The sequence below is a fragment of the Meles meles genome, chromosome 3 (assembly GCF_922984935.1).
Source record: "Meles meles chromosome 3, mMelMel3.1 paternal haplotype, whole genome shotgun sequence".
In the NCBI taxonomy this organism is placed as follows: Eukaryota; Metazoa; Chordata; class Mammalia; order Carnivora; family Mustelidae; genus Meles; species Meles meles.
Genome location: NC_060068.1, coordinates 38632694 through 38658780, shown reverse-complemented (window position 1 = coordinate 38658780; position 26087 = coordinate 38632694). Strand labels below are relative to the sequence as shown.

General features: G+C 46.6%; 1 protein-coding gene across 4 annotated transcripts in view; it reads left to right on the top strand.

Moving 5' to 3' along the window:
- SEMA6A (semaphorin 6A) overlaps positions 1–26087 on the top strand; it is a 127922-nt gene that overhangs the window by 67483 nt on the left and 34352 nt on the right. For 3 of the 4 annotated variants that reach the window (XM_045999131.1, XM_045999133.1, XM_045999132.1), the window contains exons 3-15: positions 220–337; positions 4656–4716; positions 5693–5755; positions 6452–6553; positions 12055–12145; positions 15086–15205; positions 15899–15987; positions 16874–17091; positions 20874–21005; positions 23162–23317; positions 24735–24911; positions 25253–25393; positions 25480–25560. In XM_045999131.1, the coding sequence (XP_045855087.1) occupies positions 220–337; positions 4656–4716; positions 5693–5755; positions 6452–6553; positions 12055–12145; positions 15086–15205; positions 15899–15987; positions 16874–17091; positions 20874–21005; positions 23162–23317; positions 24735–24911; positions 25253–25393; positions 25480–25560 (1549 nt within the window). Of the gene's footprint in view, positions 1–219; positions 338–4655; positions 4721–5692; positions 5756–6451; positions 6554–12054; positions 12146–15085; positions 15206–15898; positions 15988–16873; positions 17092–20873; positions 21006–23161; positions 23318–24734; positions 24912–25252; positions 25394–25479; positions 25561–26087 lie in introns of those variants that run through there. The other variant, XM_045999135.1, reaches the window with a different exon arrangement.

The window sequence follows — 26087 nt, the reverse complement described above, 5'->3', positions numbered from 1 at the left end:
ATTATCATCTGGAAATGAAACTGTAACCTGATCGTCCTCAAAGAGCACCCATCTATCACAGGCTTTCCTAAAATAACAAGACTCCTTGGACAGGGAAAGGGGTGGCATGGACTGACTTAAATATGGTTTTGTTTTGTGGCCAGGCCCCTCCCCTCCCTGCCCTGTCAATTCCTGGCTTGATTTCCTCTCCCTCCCTTGCCCCATCTTTTCTTTTCACAGATACAAAACAGTATCCGGTGTTTGTGGGCCACAAGCCAGGACGGAACACCACACAGAGGCACCGACTGGACATCCAGATGATTATGACCATGAACAGAACCCTCTACGTTGCTGCTAGGTGAGTGACCTTTCCCTCACGTCTGCCTGAAGAGCATCTGAAGGGCTCAGATCTGAACGTACCTGTGATGCACCATTTTAAAGACCATGACGTTCCCAAACAACACGCTGCTGAGCTTAAAAAGGCTACTTTTGTTGGTCAACCATGCTTTCAAGATTTTCTGTGTCTGTTTAACTAGAGGTAGGTTTAGATGGAAACATTTGCATACGCTGGAGCTTAGACTTAAATAATCCACTGTTTGTCTTGAACATATATGCAAATATCTAATCGCGCAACCAGGAGAGCACTTCTGTCCTTGATACTTGTTAAATTAATCCAAATGTGTAAACATGTATTATCCAGTGTGTGTGTAAGAGTCACTTTGTAGTGAGTATGTAGTATATATCATTACTGCAACAGAATGACAGTAGCACCAATTTTAAAAGAGTTTTCGATTTGGATCTAGTTAAGAAAATACTCAACCACTGGGTAATGTCGTTTAAACAGACCGCGTCTTAAGGGCTGAACAGCATAGCAAGAAAACAGCCCAAACAGGGCTCATATGGATTTAGGCTTTTGGCTTAATTCTATTCTTCATTAACCTGGACCACAACCTCTCTGGCCATGATGTGTCCGGAGACGTCAGATTATTTTAAGAAGTCCTTTGGGGTGCTAACAATGGATGATCCCCAATCTTGGAGGTGCCTAGTTCATTCAAAAAAATTCTAAATGAAAAGCGACAAGGAACACTATCTTGTGGGGTTCCACAGTGATCTTCACCTGGGTCACAGTGGGAAGAAGAAACAGAGATTATGTCCGTGATACTTACATGGCTGTGAGCGTGGACAAGGAACGGGTCAATAAGAGCAGTGGTTCATTCTTCTAAAGCACTTAGGTGTTCTCAAACGAAAAGCTATGCGACATAAACCAAAAACCGATGGCCACATTACAATATCCTGCGAGTACCCCACAACATGTCCCGGGGAGAAATGCCGAAGCCCTTTCCAACAACTGTACATCACAAATACGTTCATGTTACATATTAGTCGTATGTGCTGTGTAAGTTCTTTACAAATGTTCATTCATTCGATCCTGGAAAAGAATCCTCGTTCAGTGAAGGAGCTATTATCTCCCTGTCTTACAGGAAGAAACCCAGGGAGACGAAGGGGGAAATGCCTGGGACCAAAATGACAAAGGCAGGATTTGAAGTGGGGTGGCCTTGCTCTAGAAGCTGGGCATTTACTCCCAGTACTGGGCAGCCTGCTGAGGAGGAGAGCTGGGACCACTGGTCCTGGCAGTAACTTTCTCCCAGCTTCTGCCCAGGAACATAGCCAGCATGGGTATTCCTCAGCTACAATGAGGTCCTCAGTAGGTGACCCTCTGGTAGAAGAGCAGGTCCTTCTTTCTTTTGGGGGGGGGGGGCGCTAAGATTTTATTTAATTATCTGATAGAGAGGCATGAATGCGGATAAGAGCTGAGAGAGAAGCAGGCTCCCTGCTAAACAGGGAGCCCAGTGCAGGACTCGATCCCAGGACCCTGGGATCACGACCTGAGCCAAAAGCAGCCGCTTAATGACTGAGCCACCCAGGCGCCCCCATCAGTTCCTTCTTAAATATCATTTTTGGATTCCTAAATGTAGCAGCACTTGAAGATCATACGTGTAGTTGATTGTCTATAGGCTGGTCAAAACAAATGATTCAACACTGGATCTGTGAGAAATAGGCTGAGTCAAGAATCTTCTATGAATGATTCAGTCTGCGATTCAGTCTCTAAGGGGGAAAACAGGGTAACAGACTACCCTCGTACCTGATGATTTAGTGCGGGTGTGGACTGCAGGTCCAGAGTGGCCCCTGAGTCAGGAGCAAAGTGCTGTGTAAACTTAAAAAGTGACAGTTATTCCAGCTCGTTAAAACCCAGACAGTGTTATCCTCCCCATGCTCCCCTGCCAAAAGGAGAAACGTAAGGGGGAAAAAGGAGAGAAACAAATTCATTTTTTTAAAACTAAAAAATGAACAGACCTGTAGAGGTCAGAACGGACCTGCCTTTCATAAAGGTCAAATTTGTAAGACCCCTGCACTGACCTATCGGTTTCCATTCTACACATAGCCACTCGCCTTTAGTACCCACCTTTGGGAAAACTCCTGAAGGAGTTTCCTGGTCACTATGTTTAGGGTCTCTCCTCTCCCTTTTCCTAGCACAGCCCAGAGATATCCCAGTTCCTGGGCAGCAAGTGACATGATGTGAAGTCCAGTCCTTCCCCCAGGCTCAAACCACAGCAACACAATTCAGTGTTGCTCACTAGAGGGGGGGAGAGGGAAGTCCTCAGATTAAGTCAATTTGTATTCAAATAACTGAATTCAGAAGCTTATGAATCCTGGGATGTACACATGGACAGGAGGGAATAACCACCCACCACGACCTTAGTTTTAGCATAAAGTGTGCTGTTTGCTAGGTAGTATGATCTCTTGGATACTGAAAAAGACTGCAGGGGTCCAAAAGATTTCATTCACAGAATTCTATTTTTTAAAATAGGCTTCCTGATTCTTATAGACAAGTGGTGTCAGTCAGTCATCAGAAGCCAAGTCCCATCCAGAACCCAGAGACTGAGTGAGCCTTGATGGCAGGGACCCTTCAATTCTGCCTTATTACTATCCATTTTGAAAATTCTTTTTTGTTGTTGTGTAATCTCCAAACTGCTAATTAACATAAACAGGCCATGCCAGAAGGGGGCAATCCCAGAGCTTTCAGAGGACTTGCCAGTGCATATTAATCAGCTGTTAATTTACAATTCATATGTTCAGCTCCTACTTAAAGTTTTCAGGGGAGGAAGGGCAAGGAAAAACCTAGAGTCATCTCAAACCTGATACCAAAGTAATAGGCAATTCCATCCCAATAATGAGCCTGACCCACAGCACCACCAATAAAGTCAAACAAGTAATAAACGAATGCAATAAAACTGCCTTGAAATTAAAGGGCAGGGTGATTCTGGCACCCTACTGAGGTTCCAAGAACTTCCCAATTCAGCAATTTACAAAAACAGGCTCACCATTCTCCCCCTCACCACCCTGAGAGACAGAGACAGAGAGAGAGAGAGAGAGAGACACACACACACACACACACACACACACACACACACACACGGCTCAAAGGCTCACAGTTGCAAGGAAATTCTGTAAGCCAATCGCCTTGCCCCCAACTTTTATCTTCACATGAGAAAGCCTGTTTGTATTTCTGTTTTTCTCTGTTGTACTTTTCCTAAAAGCAGTACCAGATCTCCAAAGAAGGTGGGGGGAGGGGGAATTAAAGGGAATCCTGACAGCAGAGCATTCCTTTTTTTTTCCTTCCCCACTCTCTCCACTTTCTCTTAAGTAATGAGGGGCCCTGAAAGTACATGGGAGCCTTGAGGTCCTGGTTAAAAGCTGTGGGTAATTTTCCAGCCCCAGGACTTCCTGCGTTTTAGAAAAAGTCAATGTTATTTCAAGGGAAAATGAGCTGTTTTGCTTTCCCTCACTAGCCCCCCATCTCCCCAGTTGAGTGGGTTCTTTTCTTCTCTTTCTTCTGAATTCCAGACAAAAACGCCCTTGTACTCGGCTCACACAGAAGGGGATGTTTAAATATAGCCCCACACCTGAGCTGCTGATTCTGTTTCTTCCCTTCCAGGGGGAGATTGGCAGCAGATCGTAAAGGCAACCAGATTCTCAGCAGAACAGGAAGGTGAACAGAAGCAAGAAATGTAAACTTTAGCTCAAGCACATTTTAGACCTTAATTGACCATCACTGTGTGAAGAAAACAGTGCTTTCTGGAAATAATTTCACCTTTATCATCTCCCATCTTGTCAATCACATCATCAAAGCTAAGGCCGGAAATAAGTTTCGTACGGGGAAAAACAGCCCTAGATGAGCTCTTTTTTAGCTCCCATGATGAAGGAAGGTGGTCTGTTGAATAGCAAGTGTTTGGTCCATGGATTGGAAGATACTGAAAGGGCGTGGGGAAACCACCTGTGTTCTAGGGTTTGGGACAGTTTCACTTTCAAAGTCCTCTCTCCTGAACTACATACATACAGAGATTGTAGTACTGGTATGAGGGAGACGACAGCAAAGTTTTCATAAAAGGTGTCCCTCTCAGCAAGATGCCATGATTTGTCAGAAGTAGCAAAGTGTGATCGAGGGGTATCTCTTGCAGACTGAACTGTTGCCTTTTTCTTGCGTGCGGAGGTCTCTTTTCTAATAACGTGGATATGGATTTATCTGCCTTGAATGAGACAGACACTCATTCAGGAGAAAATTAACTATCCTGACCCCTGTATCTGACACTGTATCAATTTCTCATTGTTTACAGGGACCATATTTATACTGTTGATATGGACACCTCACACACAGAAGAAATCTATTGTAGCAAAGTAAGTAGTTTTAAAACCATCTATCTAAAATGAAGGGGTTTAGGACAGCTCTAGAAGGGATTATGTATTTGAAAGCACTGAATGAGATGACATGACTAACAATTTAGAATAATTTGGAACTTTTTTTTGCGGTCCTACGAATCTGCGGTGAATCCGTGTTTGAAAAGAGCTATCTACTTCAAAAAAAATATGTGTGTCTGTGTGCTCTGGAGTTTTAGGTCATTTCCAAATTCCTTTAATAAAATACTACCATGTTTGTCCAGGAAAATAACAGTTTTCATATGTAAAATTTTGCCCCACAAATGTTTCAATGTTACATTTCCACGTCTTACAGTATTAAGTTTGATTTGCCTGTTGTGGCTCAGGAATCTAATCATTAACCACTTCAGAAAGACATAAAATACAACTTAAGCTTCCCCTATAACTCCACATGGAGGTATTTTAGTTAATAAAATCTGCCACAGAAGTAGACGATCCCTTCAGTCCATGAATTTACGTGGAGTGGAACCTGAATTAAACCTTTGTCCACCGAAAGTGAATGTCCCCTTTATGTTTAAGTAAATGACTTCCATATTTTAAGGGGAAAAGCGTGCTTTATGAAAAGTGATTTATCAACTGAAAGGAAAGGGCAAGGACATGCAGTTTATCAAAATGAGCGTTGCTTAGCAAGTTGATTTGGATATTTTATGAGAAATTTCCATGCCGTTGTTTGTTCTTTTTTCCTTTTCTCCTTCATCTTTATCTCAAGGAGAAGAAGATCATTCTGTAGTTTAATGAATAGATAGGAGTTCAAAATTAAATGAACGGTTCCCATCTCTGATCTTTTGTTGTTATGGTGAATTAATCATGGAGAAAGAGTGCGGAAAGCTTTCAATAAATATATGTTCAGCCGCCATCTCCCCAAGGGAACTCTTACTTCTAAAATCAAATGCAACAACCTCTAGGCTCTAATTGATTTCTTTCTTGATCCCCGCAGAAACTGACATGGAAATCTAGACAGGCTGATGTAGACACATGCAGAATGAAGGGAAAACATAAGGTAGGCAATTTTCATTCCTCCTGCAGCTGCCACTTTGGGTTAAGTTTTTGACGGTTATCTCCGGCCGTAGACCGTGATGTGGAATGGATCGTGCTAGTCCCTTTTCCCCCAGTAATTGCTTTTTCCATCAACTTATTGAAGGCTTTAATTTGCAAAAACAGTTTGCTTTTAATGTGATGAAATATTACGACAGCTGCTAGGGCTGCATCACGAACTACTTAGGGGCACCAGGGATTATGGACACCAAGCCCGCTGCCCCAGCTCTTCTGAGCACACTCACCAGTAGCCCGCCACACAGACCAGAGTCCTTGGGGAGGGTGAGGAACAGCTCAGAACAGAGCTGCGCAGACAGACAGGGGTTTGTACCTTGAGTCCCAGAACAGCATAAAAACATACTTCAGCCAGGAGCCTTTGCCCAGCAAGGGACCTTGGGACATCTGGCATTAAAACTAATACAGTGGGAGGTTGGCACTTGTACGCTCATTCTCTCTACCCTGTGCTTTTAGTTACTGTTAAAAAAAAAAAAGAAAAAAAGCCGTTGTTGTCCACGTCATTTTTTGGTTAAACATCAGGAGTAGCTCGAATTCTGAACAGGGGAACTCTTTAACCTTACCGTCTGCAGATGGTGGGAGATGGTGAAGGATGGGTTTCTCTACTGGCGAGACTGAATACAAAAGAGTCTGAATTATTTTTCAGGATGAGTGTCACAACTTTATTAAAGTTCTTCTAAAGAAAAACGATGATACTTTGTTTGTCTGTGGAACGAATGCCTTCAACCCTTCCTGCAGAAACTATAAGGTAAGTGCGGTTTTGTCTGCTGGAACCACACGGGCCGGAGGTATTCCGTGATTTACTGTGCATGTACCTGCGGCGACCTAAGAGGGGTAATTCAACACCATCTGGGTTCCTCTCACCCACTGGACTTAATGTACTGCTCCACATGAGTGATTCTGAGCAGGCTCCTAAGCTTCCTGTTTGTGCAGGACTGACGGACACATCTTTAAGGAGCCTTCCCAGCAAAGTTCGTTTCTCTAAGACCCTATTCTTCATTGTTCAGAGTGCCAACAGACTTTTCCATGTACACCATGTGGACTTCCTCTCTCTCCCTCCCACCTTCTCCCTCCCACCTCACCATCCCCTCTGAGCACAAAAACACACTTAGGTTGTGAGTGATTCCTATTTTAAGAGGTATCTCAAACACACACCAGTGCAAACTGTGGGCTTCTTCTAGGAGAGACTTCTAAGAATGCAGAAGTTTAATTCCATTTAGTACTCGCCACTGTGGGCCTTCATGCAAGGGAAAGCAAAATTAAGTCTCGGAGCATTAAAAGATCAAGTTAGTTCTGAGCGGCGGAGAGAGGCGCTGCTGAAGCAGCCCCACATCTGTTCATTCCCCTGCCCACCCTTCCCGCCGCAGCCCTTCTTCCCGCACACATGTACTGTGTTCCTCACGTGCCAGGCACTGAGGCTGTAAGGACAAAAAGGGGGCCTCCATCCTTAGGGAAGCCACACAGGGAGAAAACTATAATTCCATGAGCAGCGAGCCTTATGGAAGGACAACGGAAAGGTGCTCACCTTAGCCTGAGGTGTACAATCAGAGAAGGCTTCCAGAAGGGGGCAGATGACCCACTCTCAAGATGCTCCCCGCAGCAGTTCTCACATAGGGAACACGAACGCACCCAGCCCGGGAGATACCCTCAAGCTCCACGACTGTCCAGAGCCTGACCCAGTGCCTCCCAATGCGTGCTCTGTTCATTTGTGTGGGGTGACAGGGACTGAGGCACCTAACCTTTGTTTTAAAGTAGACGTTAGCCAAAGGAAGAGAGGAGGACATTCCAGGCAGGGGGAACGGCAGGAACAAAGGCACTGAGTAAGAAACAGTCTGTTGAGCTTGAGAAACTTCCTGTGGGTCTAAGTGCTAGACTCTGAAGCGACAAGTAGTAACAGCAGAGACTGGAGAGGTAGGTGCCCCCTAGGGACGAAGGCAGAAGAACAGATTCGGGAAATACTCAAGGGACAAAAACCAGTAGGACGTCATAACGGATAAGCAGCCCAGGATAAGGAGAGAGAGGGGGTAAGAATGACTGCGTGCTCACTCCTGGGGAAGTGGACGGATGGAGCTGCCCACACTGGGACAGGGAGGAAGAGCAGAGGAGCACTGGGGCTGGGAGCAGGTTGTCAGAGGTGGGGCTTGGGTTCCTGCTCAGTCAGGACGCTCAGCCCTGTGGACGGCACTGCCTGGGAGATGTGAACAGGCAGAGCTAACAAGAAGATGGATGGATGATCCTTGATTTAGGGAGAGACGTGGAGAGAAATACACATGTGGGTATCACCAGCATAAAGTGAAGCCCTAGGGGTGTAAAGAATGCAAAGAGAAATGATGGGCTAATATCCAAAGCAACCTTTCATGGGATAGTTTTAAAAGACCCTCAGCCTGGGTGCCTGCGTGGCTCAGTGGGTTAGGCCTCTGCCTTCAGCTCAGGTCATGGTCTCAGGGTCCTGGGACTGAGCCCTGTATCAGGCTCTCTGCTCAGCGGGGAGCCTGCTGCTTCCCCCGCCCCCCCCCCACCTGCCTCTCTGCCTGCTTGTGATCTCTCTCTCTCTCTGTCAAATAAATAAATAAAATCATTTTTTAAAATTAGGAAAAAAAAAAAAGACCCTCAGCCTTCACACAGATATCAGAGGGAGAGTCTGTCTTATTAATCTCATGCTCAACTTCCATCTGACGCTTGGAAGTGGGCACCTGCAGGGGCGCGATTAGGGTGAGGCAAGGGAGGCATTCACCCCAGGCACAAAATGTAGGGGACCCACTAAAAACATTCAGTGGCAAGGTAAGGTAAGTGATAATTCAGAAAAATCTAAATTAATGTAAAAAACACTGTCCTAAAATAGCAAACCTTCTAATAACAACAGGACCCATTCGGTCTGCAGCAGGCAGTGAGTGCAAACATTTCCTCTGGCCAGGGACAGCTGACATGCTGACTTCCATTCTTCCCCTTAATATTCAATCCCCGTTTGTCATTGTTTAGGACTCATTAAGATTAATGCTTTTCACAATTCCCAACCAATTCCCTAGCTGGAAAGCTATCTTTTATGACAAATGACAGGTTTTCTTGGCACTGTGACACACAGACCAGGAACGGTCTCGCTCATTCTCCCCACACATGTTCCGTTCCCCGGGACGCCTCACGTGGCGAGACCGTCACCTCTCCCTTGTTCTAGCCACACCTGCTGGGACCTGTTCGGAAGCCTGGGCCTCTCAGAAACCACACATGGGACGCTCTTCCCGCGCAGTCCTCCTGTCTGCCTTGGCAGTGCTCAGACAAGTGTGTTTTCAGACTTGGCACAGCAGGCTTTGTTGACGGTAGGAGACAAGAATGTACTTGGCTGCAGGAAGAACGGACAGTCTCTCTTAAGTGCCTTTTATGAACAGATCAGGACTACAGGTTCAAAGCAAAAACAATGGCCCATCTTCCCCCCCCCCCCCCACCAAAAACCCAAGTCTCTTAGCACAGAGGCATCAAGTGAATTATACTAACTTGAAGCAGGACAGTGACAAATTTTTGGTCCCCACCTCTGCACTATGCCCCAGTTTGCACAGTTTTAAAACAGAAGTAAGCCAAATATATCAGAAAGATTACAGGCCCCAAATAAGATTACCTAGGGAAGCACTCCGCAGGCCGCCCACTACAAACCCAAAACTATACTCCCTGTCTTTTCCCTCCTGCTCTCTAAACCTCTTCCACTTGTGCGGGAAGTCAGGCTGGTTCTTAGTATAATTACCTGTACCCTATGGTGATTTAATTTCCAGGGGCTGCTGTTAAGTCTAAGATTTGGAGACTACCACAAGGATTAGTTCTAACTTCATGGAAAGAGGATTTCACCATGGCATTGTTTTGTCTCTGGACTTTTCCAGACTCACAAACCGAAACATTAATACTTCACTGCTTCTTGTCTTTGACTTGCTATAGCTATGACCCCCCTTTTTTTTTTTAGAAGTAGGCACACTTAATAACATAAATCCCCCCTTGTCTATGGTCTCCCCATTGCCAGGATTACAGCACGCATGGGTGGGGGAAAAGGCATTTCCAGTGCATCACTGTGGACTAAGCATTACCTCTGGATGCTTGCCAGACCCAAAGACCGTGAAGTCTGTCACAGTTCAACACAATGCTATTATTGGGATAAAAAAAATTAAAAAATTTAAAAAACCAAACCTTTCATAAGTGTGCTAAGGAAGAAGAGTGCATTTAAAGGATATCTCACCTGAATATCTTTCCCCTAAAAATATGTGTTTCTACTACTACTGCTTTTGGGATTGTGAACGACTTTGAGCAGATAGGACGGGCTTTAATAGGAGCTATTTCGAAGCAGTTGAGAAGACAGAACTTTTGCTATCTCCCTGAAACCCTTTCCTGGGGCTTGAGGGCAAAAAACACAACTGGACACCACTCCCAGCTGCTCAGGAAGCATCTCACTCCTCCTGCACGACTATTCCAAATACCGTGATTTAACGGTCCCTGACTCAGTGCCTATCAGCGGGTCGTCCCTGGGCACTTGCACTGCCTCAGGCTTCTCTTCTCCCAGCTCTGTAACTGTGGTCCTATAGTCAAACAAGGCAACCACCAGAGGTAAACAAGATACCTCCCACTACCAAAAGAAGACTGAGCCACAGAGGGTTATAAAAACAATAACAACATGGAGGAGATAACTGTATGGACTCTGGTACTGAGCTATAAATGCTAGGGAGATCCCACAGTGTCGGGAGAAAGACCATAGGGCAGGAGGCAGAGACCACCAAATCACTGGCCAAGGTCCGCCGACCTCTGACGGAGGCCAGGGGCTGGCCCGGAGAACTTTCTCTCCTGCTCAGGTCAGTGACGGAGGCTCTGCTCCACTAGGTTATGCAGAAGGCTAAACTTCACCCTGCTCCTACCCCGGCCATCTCCTAGGATCTTGGGATTCTGGACTGGATCCTTTGTATCTAGCAGGGTGGAGTACAGAGACCTGGAGTGGAGGACACTGGAAGGTTTTCAGAGGCAAGACCTAGAAGGGGAACACAGCCTCCCCCGCCCACATTCTATTGGCCAGAGCTCATTCTGTGAGCACACCTAACTGCAAGGGAGGGTGGGAAACGGAATTCTGTGTGACGTGGAGGAAAGGGAAATAGAATTCGGTGAGGCTTTAGCATACCCGCGAACCCTAGGAAGCAAGGTGGGTAACTTACAGAAGCAAGACAAGCAGGGTGTGCTCACATTCTGTGGGCAAGGAGGCCTTGGTGCTGAGGTCTGTGTGCCTGTTGGAAGAAAGTGGCGGGGGCGGGGGGCGTTATTTCTCTTACAGCTGGTTGCTGCCACTTGGGTAAGAAAGGCTTGAGGTGACTTTTCCGCTAGCTCAAAAATAAGAAATCGGGTTTCATTTACAATCTCCCTGTTTTAAAATAGAGCTCAGTTTTTTTTTTCTTTTCTTTTCTCCTCTTTCTTTCTCTCCCTCCCCTCCCCCACTTCTTTCTTTCCATACTAAAATGGCCAAATAAAACTCACCGACAGACCATAAGAACCTCTAGCATGCAGGGACAAGGCCTGGGGTGAGCACACATGTGGATGTTAAACGGCAGCCCCACTCCTGACTGCCACTGACTTGTGTGAGCCCCTCACCTTCTGGACCTTTCCTTCTCATCTACACGACTGGAGGGTGGGACAGGTTTCTGAAGTTGGTGCAAAGGGCCACCAGAGCTCCACTTGCATCAACGTTTCTGTGCCTCTCCTAACGCCATCCTCTTCTGCCAGTTAGCCAGAGGAAGAATTCCAGTGTCTTCTACTGGGATTTAACCCACAAAGACAGGGCTCCTCAGGCAAAACAAAACCAAAGACTGAGATCATTCTCTAGAGTTTATGACTCAACATTTAATTCAGAGGCAGTGCGGGAGGAAAGGAGGAAGTTTTTGTTTTTTGTTTTCCCCCCCAGTGGTTGCCTTAAAATTTCCTTTTCCAAGGAAAAAAAACGCGTATTTCTAGGCTGTTCCTAAAGGATATGGGAAGCTATTGACTCTAACAGTTAAGAGTCGAGGAAACATGACTGAGGCTCAGGCTCTCCTAACTGCAGAACCTCAGACAAGTGAGTTCATCTCTCCGAAGCTGTTTCCACACCTGAAACCAACAGACTTATCTCAGGGGATCTGAGGATCCTTTGCACTATGTGTACGAATGAGTTCGCATATTAAGTGATTTATAGGTATTTGTTGCTCTGACTACTGTTGGTTGTTACTGTTCCTAAAGAAGTCCCATTATTTCGTTTAGATGGATACTCTGGAACCTTCTGGAGATGAATTCAGTGGAATGGCCAGATGCCCATATGATGCCAAACATGCCAACGTCGCACTGTTTGCAGGTAAACGACGTGATTTCCTCTCGTTGCATCTGCTCTCACATGCCTGTCTCTGCAGGTCCTCTGGAGGATTCCTGCAGTCACGGCCGTCCTCTGATTCTCTGGGGAATACTGTAATTAACAGTGCCTTTTCCATTTGAAATTCGCATGGAAATTGTACTTCTGCTTCTTACAAGGACTGTCTACCACCCCGTGCCTGTGTGCCTCAGAAAAGGATCACAGCTTCACACTCAGTGTGTGACATATTGTGTAGGGCATGTTTGGGTTTAAATAATCAAAGATCCCCCCTTGAACGGCCAATGTAGATTGATTATTCAAGGTGGGATGGACTTTGGGGCTGGTATGATTCAGTGGTTCAGCGCCGTGACCTGGGACACAGGGCCTTTTCATGTCTCTGCTCTTTCAACTCTTCCTCGGAGAGGGATGGACTGCTCTCACAGACATGTGTGTTCTTGTGCACACATAGAAGGGGAAAGGGAGGAGACAAGGTAAAGCTGCAGGAAGATGTCCAAGCAGGGAGTCCATAAGCCTGCAAGTTTCCAGCAGACACCTCGAATACCACTGACCTGATTAGGGTATGTGCTTCTCTCTGATGGAAAAATAAAGGGGGGGGCAGGATGCATATTCCTCATCCTTTCCCCTTGCCTCCCCTGCCAAGGGTAGAAAGCAGCAGCAACTAAGCCGTTATCTTCAGATTGGGATTCTCATGCATATGAGAGAGAGAGAGAGAGAGAGAGAGAGAGAGAGAGAGAGAGAGAGAGTGTGTGTGTGTGTGTGTGTGTGTGTTTTAATTAGGAATTTATTTAGGAATTCATTGCCAGCTGCAAGAAGGTGGGTGCGGGGAGAAGTGTTGGTGTAATAGTGGTGGTTATAGCATGTAATAAAGCAGTTAGCTGTAATTTCCATCACAACAGCTCAAAACTGGCACATCCCAGCTTGATGGGAAACTTTAGGGCTTCCGTTATGAAACAAGCTCAGCTCCCTGAACCTCATCCTCGGTGCCACGTGCTTGTGAGTCTCAGGCTGCAGTCCCAGGGTGGAGAAATGGCTTGTGCCAAGAAGGGCTCCTCAGGCTTTTTCCCCAATAGTAGCGCACAGTATCGGGGATGTGCGACACTGTAGAAGAGTCTTGCAAACCCGTCAGTCAGCACGGGTAAGAGCAAAGCCAGAGCAAAGAGTACCCAAGTGTGTAACTTCTGCTACAGCCCCTTCCTGACACTTGAACCTGCTGGGCCCCTGGAAGTTGTGGGCCACCATGTAGAAGTTAACTGTCAACCAAAGGGGGTGGGAGCATCAGAGGAGTGGCTAAGGTCGCCAGCCTTCCAGGAACCTTCCAGGACTCTATGGTGCAAGCCCTGTGAGCAACAGGCACACTCCAAACACCCCTCCTACTCCCCCGACAAGCGTACCTGAGGAGCTTTTCATTGGACTGTTGGAAATCTCATGAAAACTCAGCCCTGATTAATAGAAAATCCTTGTTGCAAGGAAAATGACTGTCATCTTAGCAAGAGGGCAGAACAGTGCTCTGTGTTGTAAGTAAAAGTTCTGGTGAGATACCCAGCGCTGAATGCAAAACCAAAAGCATAACGGAAAGAGGACGGAAAATACACACATAAACACACACACACGGCCGCACACACGCTGTCCCCCACTACCTGGCATACCTGCACAACCTGGGGCTCTGATCGATTCTTGAAGAAAAGCTGTGATTTTTGTAGACGTGCGCTTATCAATAGCTAGGTCTGCCATCTGCGAGTCCGATCTAACCAGTCAGCACGTTATTGATAGGTGGCTGTTAACGATGCAGATACTCAAGACAGCTCTACCTCCAACCTCAGCATATTTCAGTTATTTTTAGACCAAAAGGAGACATCGAGAACTTTGCTGAGATCTGTTGGGATAAACTTTTCTAAAAAAACCTGATGCTTATCCCGCCAGCTGGAGAGCTGAAACGATGCTACCGTGTATGTAAGCCACGTGGACACACAGCCAATGAAGTCATCCACTAAAAATGAACCACGCAAGGACTCTTTTTTATTTTGAACGTAATTACTGTTTCTGTCTCACAACCTGTGTAGATTTTACTATTCCACAAGATCCTACTGGATTATTTGTACGCAGCACGTTTATGAATCCAGGAAGAGAACCAAAAGCATTAGGGATTAATCTTCAACTTTCTTCATGCTCTTCTGCCTTGGATAGACCTTTAAAGCACATCTCCCAAAAGCCATGAGTTCTCAAACAAAGGCCAGGCTGAACTGGGGTACCCCTTCCCCTTTTTTCCTTGCTTTGGTATCTTCAGTGTCAGAATGTTTTCTGTTTAGGACTTTGAAACACTGAAGTATATATCTCTTCTTGAAGCTCCACGGGCAGGGCTCCGTGGCTCTCGCGACTGACGCAAAGAGAAGCAGCGAGTCTCATGATCAAAGTCGCAATTCAGCCACTTCTTTTTGCTTCTGAAACCCCTCTCTCTGACTCTCCTCACCTGCCCAGGCTAAGGACTCCCATCACTTCTCACACTTCACATTTCTGGTGATACCATCACTTTCTCTCTTTCCCCGGGCTCCCACCTAATCCAGCTGGCCACGGCGTGGTGGCAGCAACAGCGTCCGGGGGCCCTCGGCCTTGAGATTCCACCCAAGGTCCATCTCATCAAGTGACGCAAACAACATTTTTCATTTGCCCTGTTCCCTGAGCTGCTGCCGCTGCTGCTCAGAAATTGCCATGCAATTTAAAAATGAAAAATGTTTCATCTCTCAAGATGTTCATTTAAAATGGTTAGGAATGCGGGCCAAGTATTTTCCCAGCGACTCTTGGATTTTTCCCAGTTGTCCTATCTCATTTGCCTGATGTAGGAAAGCCGTCCGGGGGATGTCTCTATTATTTCCCCCACACCCACTGCCTTGTTCCCACCCTGCTCACCTCTTTTCTGTTTCTTCTAAGATGGAAAACTATACTCGGCCACAGTGACTGACTTCCTTGCCATCGACGCAGTCATTTACCGGAGTCTTGGAGACAGCCCAACCCTACGGACCGTCAAGCATGATTCCAAATGGCTGAAAGGTGAACAAATAATTAAGAGAAGCGGGGGGGTGAGCGGTGGGGGTAGAGATACGTAGCTTGAGGGAGATTTAGAGCCTGGACAGACCAGACTGTAGTTTCATTTTAGTAATGGCTTCTGACAGACAGGAAGGTGGAAATGCCATCTTTTGCCCCAGCTGATTTCTTTACCTCCCTCTTTCACTTCCCGTGAGTTTCAGGAGTATTAACACAACAACCAGAGTCACCACAACAGAATGCAGTACATTCATCTTTCCTGCCTCGAGCTCTCCTTTCAGAGTCTAATGTGAAAAGAACTGAACATTTCATTCATGGAAGGAACAAGGGACTGGAGATTGTGGGGAGCAGGAAAAAAGCTATTCACGACCCTTTATGAGTCAGGGTTCACTAGGAGATGTGTACAAAATCCCTTCCGCGATGCGGGCATTCCACTGTGGAAAATAAAATGAGACATATGAAAATTCATTTATTCTTCATTGTTCATTGCAACCACTTCTGAAAGATAGAATTGGTAGGCTTGAGTGCCTCCTGGAATCACTAGCACTTGCATGTGTGGTCATTAGAAATGGTTCACGTTAACCCCACGGCTAATGGCCCTACACTTTTTAATTAATGCCATGTCTCCGGTTGCAACTGATTTGAAGTTCTTTTAACTCTGTGTGACATGTCCCCAATTAAAATGCCATTTGCCCATAGAGCCGTACTTTGTCCAAGCAGTGGATTATGGAGACTACATCTACTTCTTCTTCAGGGAAATAGCTGTGGAGTACAACACCATGGGAAAGGTAAGGAGGGTTGAAGTCTCACTCGCTCCATTGTTACAAATGACCTTGAAAGAAGAACCAGAAATCTAAGCTCAAGGTCATCATTTTGACAAGACTTGGCCAAAGACTGGTGACAACTAACACAGTTCTGCCTCGGAGCCCTGGGAGCCTTTTTCAGCACAGTCCCAGATCACAGGGAACCTCTGAACCACTTCTAAAAATGCAACTGACTAATGTTTGTTTGGCTGACTTCACACTGAGTCTCAAGTGTCTGGAGAGGTGGTTTCCCGGTGTACTCATCGTTTTCTGTTCTTTTTTTTTTTTTTTTTTTTTTTTTCTTTTTAACGGAGCTATTCCACAGGAGGAGAGTAAATATCCAGCACCTTTAAGCAAACTGAGAGTGTTGATTGTCTTTATTGCAAAAAACGGCAGAACGCTTACTGAAAGTCCATTCCAGTTACCTCTACCACAGGGTGGGTGGCGGTCCGGAAGCTGGAGGGCACAAAGTCAGTGCCCAGCAGCTGGCAGGGTTGGAGGAATGGGGAGCCTGAGAGGGCCCGGAGGCAGCCAGTGAGGATGGCAGAGATGACGCCTCCCAAGTATGCTTTTGTTTGAGGAAATAAAAAGCTAAGCAGTCGGTATGGAAATGAGTTTATCTGGCTGGGAGCTGATCCCCTGAAGGATTTGTGGCTCTGTATTAAATGCCACAACCTTATCTTTCAAAACGTGCTGTTCCAATGAGTCTCCCCACCCCTGCCTTTTTTTTTTTTTTTTTGGCTACTAATTTTAGACACACGGGATTAAATTAAGCACCTTGTTGTGTTTCTGTTTTCGAAGAAAGGCAAATTCCACCAAGATCTCGCCACGTTGCGTGCATTTGATTTTCCCCGGTGTGTTTCCTCTGCAGGTAGTCTTCCCGAGAGTGGCTCAGGTGTGTAAGAATGACATGGGAGGGTCTCAGAGAGTCCTGGAGAAACAGTGGACATCTTTCCTGAAGGCTCGCCTCAACTGCTCGGTTCCCGGAGACTCTCATTTTTATTTTAACATACTCCAGGCGGTCACGGACGTGATTCGTATCAATGGGCGCGATGTCGTGCTGGCAACCTTCTCCACACCTTATAACAGGTAACTGTGCCCTGGCAGTGCTCACCTCGCCCGTCCTTCCCGGCTTCCTCTTCCCTGGGGGGGTCTCTCCCAGTGTACAAGCTTCACAACTGACGCCAAATGTGCCGCCCGCTGTTTGTGGTTAAAAGCACTTAACACTCGGTTTTCATCAACAAATTAACAGTCAGTTACAAGCATTATTAGATTAGGATTTTAGGGGAAATAATTAGATAAATTATAACAGTATCTCCTATTTCTATGTCTGGCAAGGAAACATGCCTCATGTGTTATTTCTGAATCTCTCCAGTCATACCAGAAATTGGATACTGTTGCCCTCTTTTTATACCTGAGGAAACTAATCTCAATTCTGTCACCTGGTCCAAGTAGTCAGGAGAGGAAAGAGGCACCCCTGGAACTCAAGAGCGTTCCTCCTTCCTCCTCATGGTCATCTAACGTTCTATGTGACTTTAAATATTTCTACGACTGGATTGAAAACTTTAGAAGCAAAACCACTGAAAATGTATTTAAAGGCTACAGAGTGACATGTGGGATTCCAACAAGTCCATCGTGCACCCTACCTAAGGGACCCTGCTTATTACCCTGTTCAAGGAACCTGGACCCCAACCGCCAATGACTCCAGAGGCTTGAGTGAGGGAGGACTTACAAGACATCCAACAATGAACCTAGAAATACTGGCAGCCTGTTCATTCCTATGTTCATGTTTACTTAGGCTACGGCTTTGAGTAATCTAATGACAAACTAAAAATTCTTCCTGGACCATAACTGTGCAGAGATTAAAAAATAGGAGGAAGGCAAGAAGAGATTCCCTGGTACTGAGCTCTTCCAAACCTTAAACCTAAGAGTCCTAGCACTGTTTTATGACCGGACATAGTCATAAAATCTAAAAACACGGAATATCATTCTCATTTCTGTGAGAACCTGGGATGTTCTGTATTCCCCTCTTCCGGATAAACACTGTTGCAGTACTAATCATTCTTTTGATGAAGACTTTTAAGAAGCTGAGAGGTGTTCATATGACAGGCACCTGCATGAGGAGACTGGAGGACAGCACACAGAAATGCTTACGAGCCACGGAGAGTCTGAAGCAGAACACACCGAAGGACTCACTGACGTCCCTCAGTTAGCTGGAGGGCGAGAGTCAAGAGCTCTCCACAGAAGACACATGACAATATGAGTCCATACCACAACAAGAAGTGTTCAGTTCCATCCGAGTAAACTTAATCATCTGAGGGGATTTTTAGGCTTGAGCATAGAAAAGATACAAAATTCAGGCCGTGACTGTTCATACTTTGGAACCCAAGTATCTAGGATTGTTTAAAAAGAACCTGTCTTGCTACATAGGAATGCAGGGGCTAGAGGAATTTCAGAGCACATTTCTAGTTTGATGGGGGGCTGGGTGGGGAGTTGAGGGGGAGTTCCTGTGTAATTACAACATAGTAGTAGACTCTCGTCTGTTACAGATACGCTGTTTAAAGTATTTTCTTAGAAGTCCCCTAGGAAGCCCTCACTTAGTACATGCTTATGCAGTCTCAGAAACCTTACTTGTGATCCCAGGGTCCTGGGATCGAGCTCCACATCGGGCTCTCTGCTTGGCTGGGAGCCTGCTTCCTCCTCTCTCTCTCTCTCTGCCTGCCTCTCTGCCTACTTGTGATCTCTATCTGTCAAATAAATAAATCTTAAAAAAAAAAAAAAAAAAAAGAAACCTTACTTGTTCGGTAAAATGAGAAAATGGTAACAATGCACATACCCATTTTCATCTATAAATTAGAGTCTGCCTCTGGTTTTACTGGCTCTGGTTTCGTCCCTTTCCACCCCATCCTCCACACACGCAAACTTGGTCGGGAAAGGCTGTTTCAAGCCCTTGAGGTGCTCCTCTCTGCCCTGGGGACAAAACCCAAGTTCCCTGGTGAGTACACCGGTCCCTCCATGGTCAGGCCCTTCTCCTCTTCCAGCTGCACAGGCTTACGGGCTAGAGCTAAAAGGTAGTTCTTAGATGTGCTGTGCCCATTTGTGCCCTCCTCTGCTGGGTCTGCCAGGCCCACCAACGCGTCTTAGCTGAGAACTGCTGTCATTTATTGAGCATTTGTTGCTGGAGATTAGGGATTCTGAAAATACACGCTAAAGGAACAGAAGGTGGGAAGAAAGGATGAATGAAGTAAAGATGAACAGAAGGTGGGAGGGAGTAAAGGAAGGAAGACAAAAGGATTTCACAAGTGATTCTAACCTTGGGAAGATTATCGAACTCTAGGGTAACTTTAGTTATTATGAAATGCCTCATAAAATACTTCAGTAGCTATCCTATTCACCGTAATATTCACATTATGTATCCCCGTTACTGTTAGAATAGGGAGATGTGAAAAGATTTTCACAAAATTAAGTAAGTCATGCTAGGGTTCTGAGATTCAGAACCAAAGGGACTGCTGTCTTATCTATCCAATTCTGTACACAATGTATATATAGTCCACATATTTGAAAATTCATCCTGCCACTTCGTTTTAAACAAGCTTTCTAATCCTCTCCCTAATTCTTGCTTTATTAGTAATACTTCAATAACTGTGTTATGAAATTAAAGATGGCAGAAAATTCCCCTAATCACTTAGGAAGTGATTTCCATACCCTTTCAATATTTGCAAAGTCAAGACTAAACCGGTCTCTCTGCCCTGGACGGCGCAGTCACCGCGCCCAGCGCCCCGGCCTGGGTGCTCCCGCCCATGCCTTGGTCACTACCTCAAAGTCTGGTGAACCCTCTTGGCCGGCTGGTGCCAGCCATTTATTTGATCAAAATCAAGGAATGACCATAGTTAGAGACAAACGGGTTCAAGTGAATGAATAATTCATGCCTTCTCCCCGCTGATTAAAAACCCCCCAGTCCTTCCATGAGCACCAGAGAAGGATGTAATTACAGGTAGAGATTACCACCATTATTATTATTTAGCATGTAACAGAGCACTTTATTTGCAAAACGTTGGTGCTTTAGAGACTTAAGCTGCTTTGTCTGAAGCAAATAAACAGGAAGTAAATCTTGACATGGGCAGCGGGCAAACAGAAAATAAGTGTGCTTTCCCCACACATACACTCCCCCTCCCGGGGTCTCTGGCTGGAATAAACCGAACACAAAAAAGCAATGAGTGGACAGTGGAGACACTTTTACTTCAAATGTACCCCAATATTAGAGATGTAAAACGTCTTCCAAAGACTTTAAGGTTAGTGAGTGAAAATTCAGGGAATTTCTGAACCACCAGTTATGAACAAATGCAGTTCCAAAGGCAATAACCAAAGGAAGAGGTTTTTTTCCTATGAGTTTGCCGGTAAGCAAACTATGGACACTTGGGCACCAGTTCCTGATGAACGAGTACCCAAGCCCAGGTATGTGTAAAGATTTCTGTGGAGATTCTGAACGACGAAAAATGGACACCTTGGTCTTCTGACAGTGAATGCCTTAGAGAACCACACACTGGCACCTTCCATGGGGCCCCGGAGATATAAATGCTGGAACAACAGAAAGACCTAGAAGGCCATTTGCCTTCATCCCCTTAACCTAAACTCAGCATTACTCAATAGCTATATTCAAAACAACAAGGCTCAAGTCTTCTACTTTAAAGCCACCCATGCAAACGGGATTCAGGGAAACGTTCACTGTGTATACCAGCATTCCTTACAGTATCAGGGTGTGGACTTGAAATTTCCAATGCCTGTAACAGTAGAGGTGCTTTGGAGTCTGTTTTCCAAGCTGCGTGCCTAACAGTTGTGAGAATAACGCGGCATGAACTGCTATGTTACAGCATCCCGGGGTCTGCAGTGTGTGCCTATGACATGCTCGACATTGCCAATGTTTTCACGGGGAGGTTCAAAGAGCAGAAGTCTCCAGATTCCACTTGGACACCAGTTCCTGATGAACGAGTACCCAAGCCCAGGTATGTGTAAAGATTTCTGTGGAGATTCTGAATGGCGGAAAATGGGCACCTTGGTCCTCTGACAGTGAATGCCTTAGAGAACCGCACATTGGGACCTTCCATGGGGCCCCAGAAATATAAATGCTGGAACAACAGAAAGACCTAGAAGGCCATTTGCCTTTATTCCCTTAACCTAAACTCAGCATTACCTCTAGCTATATTCAAAACAACAAGTCTTCTACTTAACCTCTATCCCAGTGGCTTATCCAGTATAATCCTAGGACGATGGGAAGTATCCCATCCAGCCCTGCTGGTGTACGGCTGGGAAACGGGAGGCCCAGAGAGGCAGAATGTGTCTTGTGCAAGTGCACAGACCTGAGTAGGTTACTTCCACCACTCCACCCTGCTTCCCCGTCCTTATACAGAGACCCACGTCCTCATACCCTAATCAAATGTGAAATATTCATGGTGATCCCTGGATTCTGTAACAGGCTGGATCAGAGCTGCGTCCAGGACTCCGGGGCAAGGGCGGGTGGAGACCAGTGGGTACAGTGGACCATCGTGTTTGCTCTGCTCTACCGGGTTCTAGTCTGTTGTGGATCCAGACACATTCCACATCCCTCCACCAAAATGTAGAGCCCCAGAATCATTTTCATGAGGAACCTGCCATCCCAAGACAATGCAGAGACTTCTTGGTCCTATGCAACCTCTGCGAAATCTTCGCACGGAGTCAGCTAATTCGTTCTCTCTCAGAGGGACAGGAAGAAACTCTGCCCCGCCCCCATGCCTGCCCTCCCCACAGAGCACGCGCTGTACACTTCCATTAGAACACGGGCTATCTAAGGTCTGTAGAAACGTGTCCAGGTTCTTCCACTGAATTTCTGGGATTCTGCAGAAAAGCCCAGTATCTTCCTTTTTTTGGTTTCCAACACTCTCCTCCGGTCACTAGTCCCCCACACAGAGCAGGCCAGTCCATTCAACTGAACTGACTCAGGTAATGTTACCCAACCCCGCCCCCCCCCCCAACCACAAGAAGCCCTCTGTGGTTCATCGGTCTTCATCACCTGAATTATCTCCTATGTGTATTCGCTATTACTCATGGAGAGCAGACCAGGTGCAAAAAGGCACACTGTGGCCGGCTCAGAGATCCCCGAAAAGTCACTTCCTGGGAACGTTAGCTTTGCAGATAGGCAGGAAGGGGAGCTAGGCTCGAGGAGTGAGATTCCAGGGAATACTCACAGACTGTGCTCCCCCTGATGTGTGAAGATGGTGACAGTCAGCTATCGCCAGGACACAAACTGATTTTCGGATGGTGACAATGGGTTTCTCCCCATCCTTCCACGTGCCTCCTTGTGCCTCTGGCCAACATCAGGATGCTTTCACAGGACTGGCTGGGTTAGTGCCATAAAACGGTGCGTAGATGAGGCTGGATCATGCCAGAGCTATCAGGGTCCAGTGTACTCTCCTGAACCAGCAGAGACAGGGTGTAGACAGGACTGGGGTGGTGGTTTCCCTGACCTGACTTTACTAGGCTGTCCCCAGACTCCTGAAACCACGGTACCGCTTGTAGAGATGACTTTCTGCTGTCACTGTTCAGAAATAAAGAAATGACCTTTCAGGAGAGAATCTTCAGTGTAACTGGCTTTTCATACCTGCCCAAATCAATCAAAAACACTAAAGAAAAACCCTGCACATTCTCAGAGCCCCAGGTAAGGAGAGCCAGTTACAGTGAGTGTTGCTGGGCTCTACGCTGGCTGGCCGTTCTGTGAGCGCCTCTGTCTTCTACATCATGCAGAAGTCAGCTGCCTTCTCTCCTCTGGTAGAGCAAATATGCCTCAAGGACGTCCAGCAGGGTTTTAGGACAGGCAGCGGAGCTCCTGCCACCTGGGCAGAGCACACACCTCCCCCCTTGACTGAAGCTCCATCACTGTCTGGGAGGTTGGTCTGGGCTTCTGGGGGAGATGCCAGGCTGCCCTGGCTGCAACTTTGCTATGGAATGAGGTGGCCAGGAGAGAAGCTAAGCCTATTTTGTTTGGTGGCATTCTGCACCGTTCAACTTCCCCTTCTCAGCCTACAGCATATTCTCCCTCATGCCAGATGCTTAGGGAAGCAGTCCGTTCAAAGAATTTGCCATAAGGCATTTTAAAAAAAAGCTCCCTCCCTTTGTTTCTTTCCAGGCCAGGTTGCTGCGCTGGCTCATCGTCCTTAGAAAAATACACAACCTCCAATGAGTTTCCCGATGATACCCTGAACTTCATCAAAACCCACCCCCTCATGGATGAGGCCGTGCCTTCTGTCATCAACAGGCCGTGGTTCCTGAGGACAATGGTCAGGTGGGTGTCAAGAAGATCACGCCCTAACCGGGCTGTTCCTTCCTCCATATCATGCTCAGAGAACCTGCCGGTGCATCATGATTTGAAATGCCACAAACATCTTCTGTTATCCTTGGTGTTGCTTCAGCTAGGAAATGCTGGCCAGTTGGGGGTCTGCCACCAAACCCCCATCACACTCCCAGTGGGAAGAGTTCTGATATCTTCAGGCTAAAAGGACCAGTGCCAGCAATTAGAGGGAACAAAGATAACTCCTTCCGGGTGAGAGCCTCCTGGGCAAAAGCAGAGAAGCAGTGAAGGAGAGCTGGTCGATGGATGTGGATACATGTGTGGTTGGATATGGTTGCAAAACATGCTCCAGATCCCATCCAAGTCCTGTCCCCAGCTTGTTAGCTGTCAGACAGACCGGGGATGGACGGCACTTGTGCAAGGACGCTAGAGTGAGGGAGTCACACTGTACCATTTGTAATCTGAAGGGGTGGCCAGAAGAGAAGGGACAGCAGATGAGAAGTTTGTGTTAGCGTTAAATACTCCTTCTTGTATCTCTTTAGAGTTTTTTTCCAAACCGTTCCACAGGATTTCCCAAATACCATCCTGTTGGCGGCAGCCATCAAACAAAATGTTACTCATCTTTACCACCATTTTTTAAACAATGACTTTAGGGGAAGATGTTAAAGGACTATAACGGCTCTTGCCCATAAACTGGAAACTGTGGTGTAAAACTTGTAGGAGGGCCCATGTTTTCTGGTTTCTGCCAAGGTGCTTGGCACAAACAGGTATCCACCGAGTGGTCAATGGCTGAGAGATACCCGCTAAAGATGGTGCCCGACAGGACTTATCGAAGGCCTGATGTCCTTCACCTACAGCTTCAGATGGACCCTGTTTGGCCTGCACGTCCTTGTCTTTATTTACAGTGCCATCAGCACGCCACCTTCCCATCCCTCAGCACTTTCTCAGCCCCTCTATACACGTGGAAAGCTTTCCAATCCGACATTTTGCTGACAAGGCTTTGCACCTCAGAGGCAGAGTACGGAAAACTGGTATCTGTTGCTTGCCCTTGCGGTGGTAAATGGAATGTTCAGTGAGTTCGGTTAGTATTTCTTCCCCTCTTCCTGGGAGACCTCAGCCTTTCCTTGATGCTCATGGAAGAGATCACTGCTGAGCGGTTGCAGATGGCGATGGCTGTCTATTTGTTATGTGATTTGGCCTCCACACATACCTCCGTCCTCCCCTTGGAGCCATCCTAATGCTCCGCATGTGGAAATAAAGGACCAGAACAGCTTGAGAACATTATCTACATGCATATATTTTTCTTGGGGTTATTACTAGAAAGCTATGTCACAACGGTTTGAAGTGGAAAAGGGGACCCTTTAATGACAGACCGACCAAAGAGCTAAAAACCGTGGTCCCGTCATTTTAGATACCGCCTGACCAGGATCGCCGTGGACACTGCTGCCGGCCCTTACCAGAATCACACTGTGGTTTTCCTGGGATCAGAGAAGGGAATCATCTTGAAGTTCTTGGCCAGGGTAGGAAACAGTGGTTTCCTAAATGACAGCCTTTTCCTGGAGGAGATGAGCGTTTATAACCCTGAAAAGTACGTAGAATCTTTGGCTCTTTCTTAGTAATTATTGGTTATTATGCTCCTTTTCATGCAGAGACTATCTGAGGATAGCATGTTTAGGTGACTTTTAATATTATTTGCAAAAAATACTTTAATTCATAAAAAGCATTGTTTCCTCCTTGCCAGTAACGTGTGTGTTTATATAAATACACACACAGGGGAGGGGGACAACTCAGAGGATCTGCTTCACCTTCAGTGAGACCAGACTAAGACACCACCCCATGGCTGGGAGGCAGGGTGGGAGGGCACGTCAGGAGAAAGAGAGCAGACTCCAGAGAGACTCTGACCGGCACCATCCTGCCTTGTGCCACCAGGTGCAGTTACGACGGAGTGGAGGACAAGAGGATCATGGGCATGCAGCTGGACAAAGCCAGCAGCTCTCTGTATGTTGCATTCTCCACCTGTGTGATAAAGCTTCCCCTTGGCCGGTGCGAACGACATGGGAAGTGTAAAAAGTAGGTATCTGGCCTCGTTGACCATGAGGAGGTCTGCAGTGCTTAGAGAGCAGTCCCGGTAGCTCACGGTCCCATTCTTCCCGCAGAACCTGCATCGCCTCCAGAGACCCGTACTGTGGGTGGGTAAAGGAAGGTGGTGCCTGCGCCCACCTGTCACCCAGCAGCAGGTAAGGAACCTGAGCTGTGCGGGAGGGTAAGGCAGCCTTAGGCTGCCGCGCATTCTAGACATACCGTCACCCCACTGCCACCCAGCCTTCTGTGCACAGACTTCATCAGTGGGACTGCCAACCCCTCTCCTTCCTTTTCCCATTTCACAGAACATGCCAGCATCACATGTGGCAGATTTCCAATTGATTCATCATCCGTCCTCAGACTGTTGAAAAACACAGGGAAAAGAAACACAGTGGGCTTCTAAGTATTCCCTGAAGAGAGGGACAAGAAGGTGCATGCCTTGATCGCGGCAGTGTAGGAAGAGTAGAGAAAAGGCGCAACAGGGTCCCGATTAGATTAGTGCTGTGGTCTGTCTGACCACAGCCAAACTAACTCCTCTAATGGACCATGCAGGGCTGAGAAGAGGTCATAGAGCATTTGTTCAGCGGTGCATCGGTACAGTGAGTCCAGTAAGCCATTCCGCACACTGAAGAACAGCTGACCCTATTACTCGTTAGGGAGTCAATCAGTTCTTGGCAGTTGT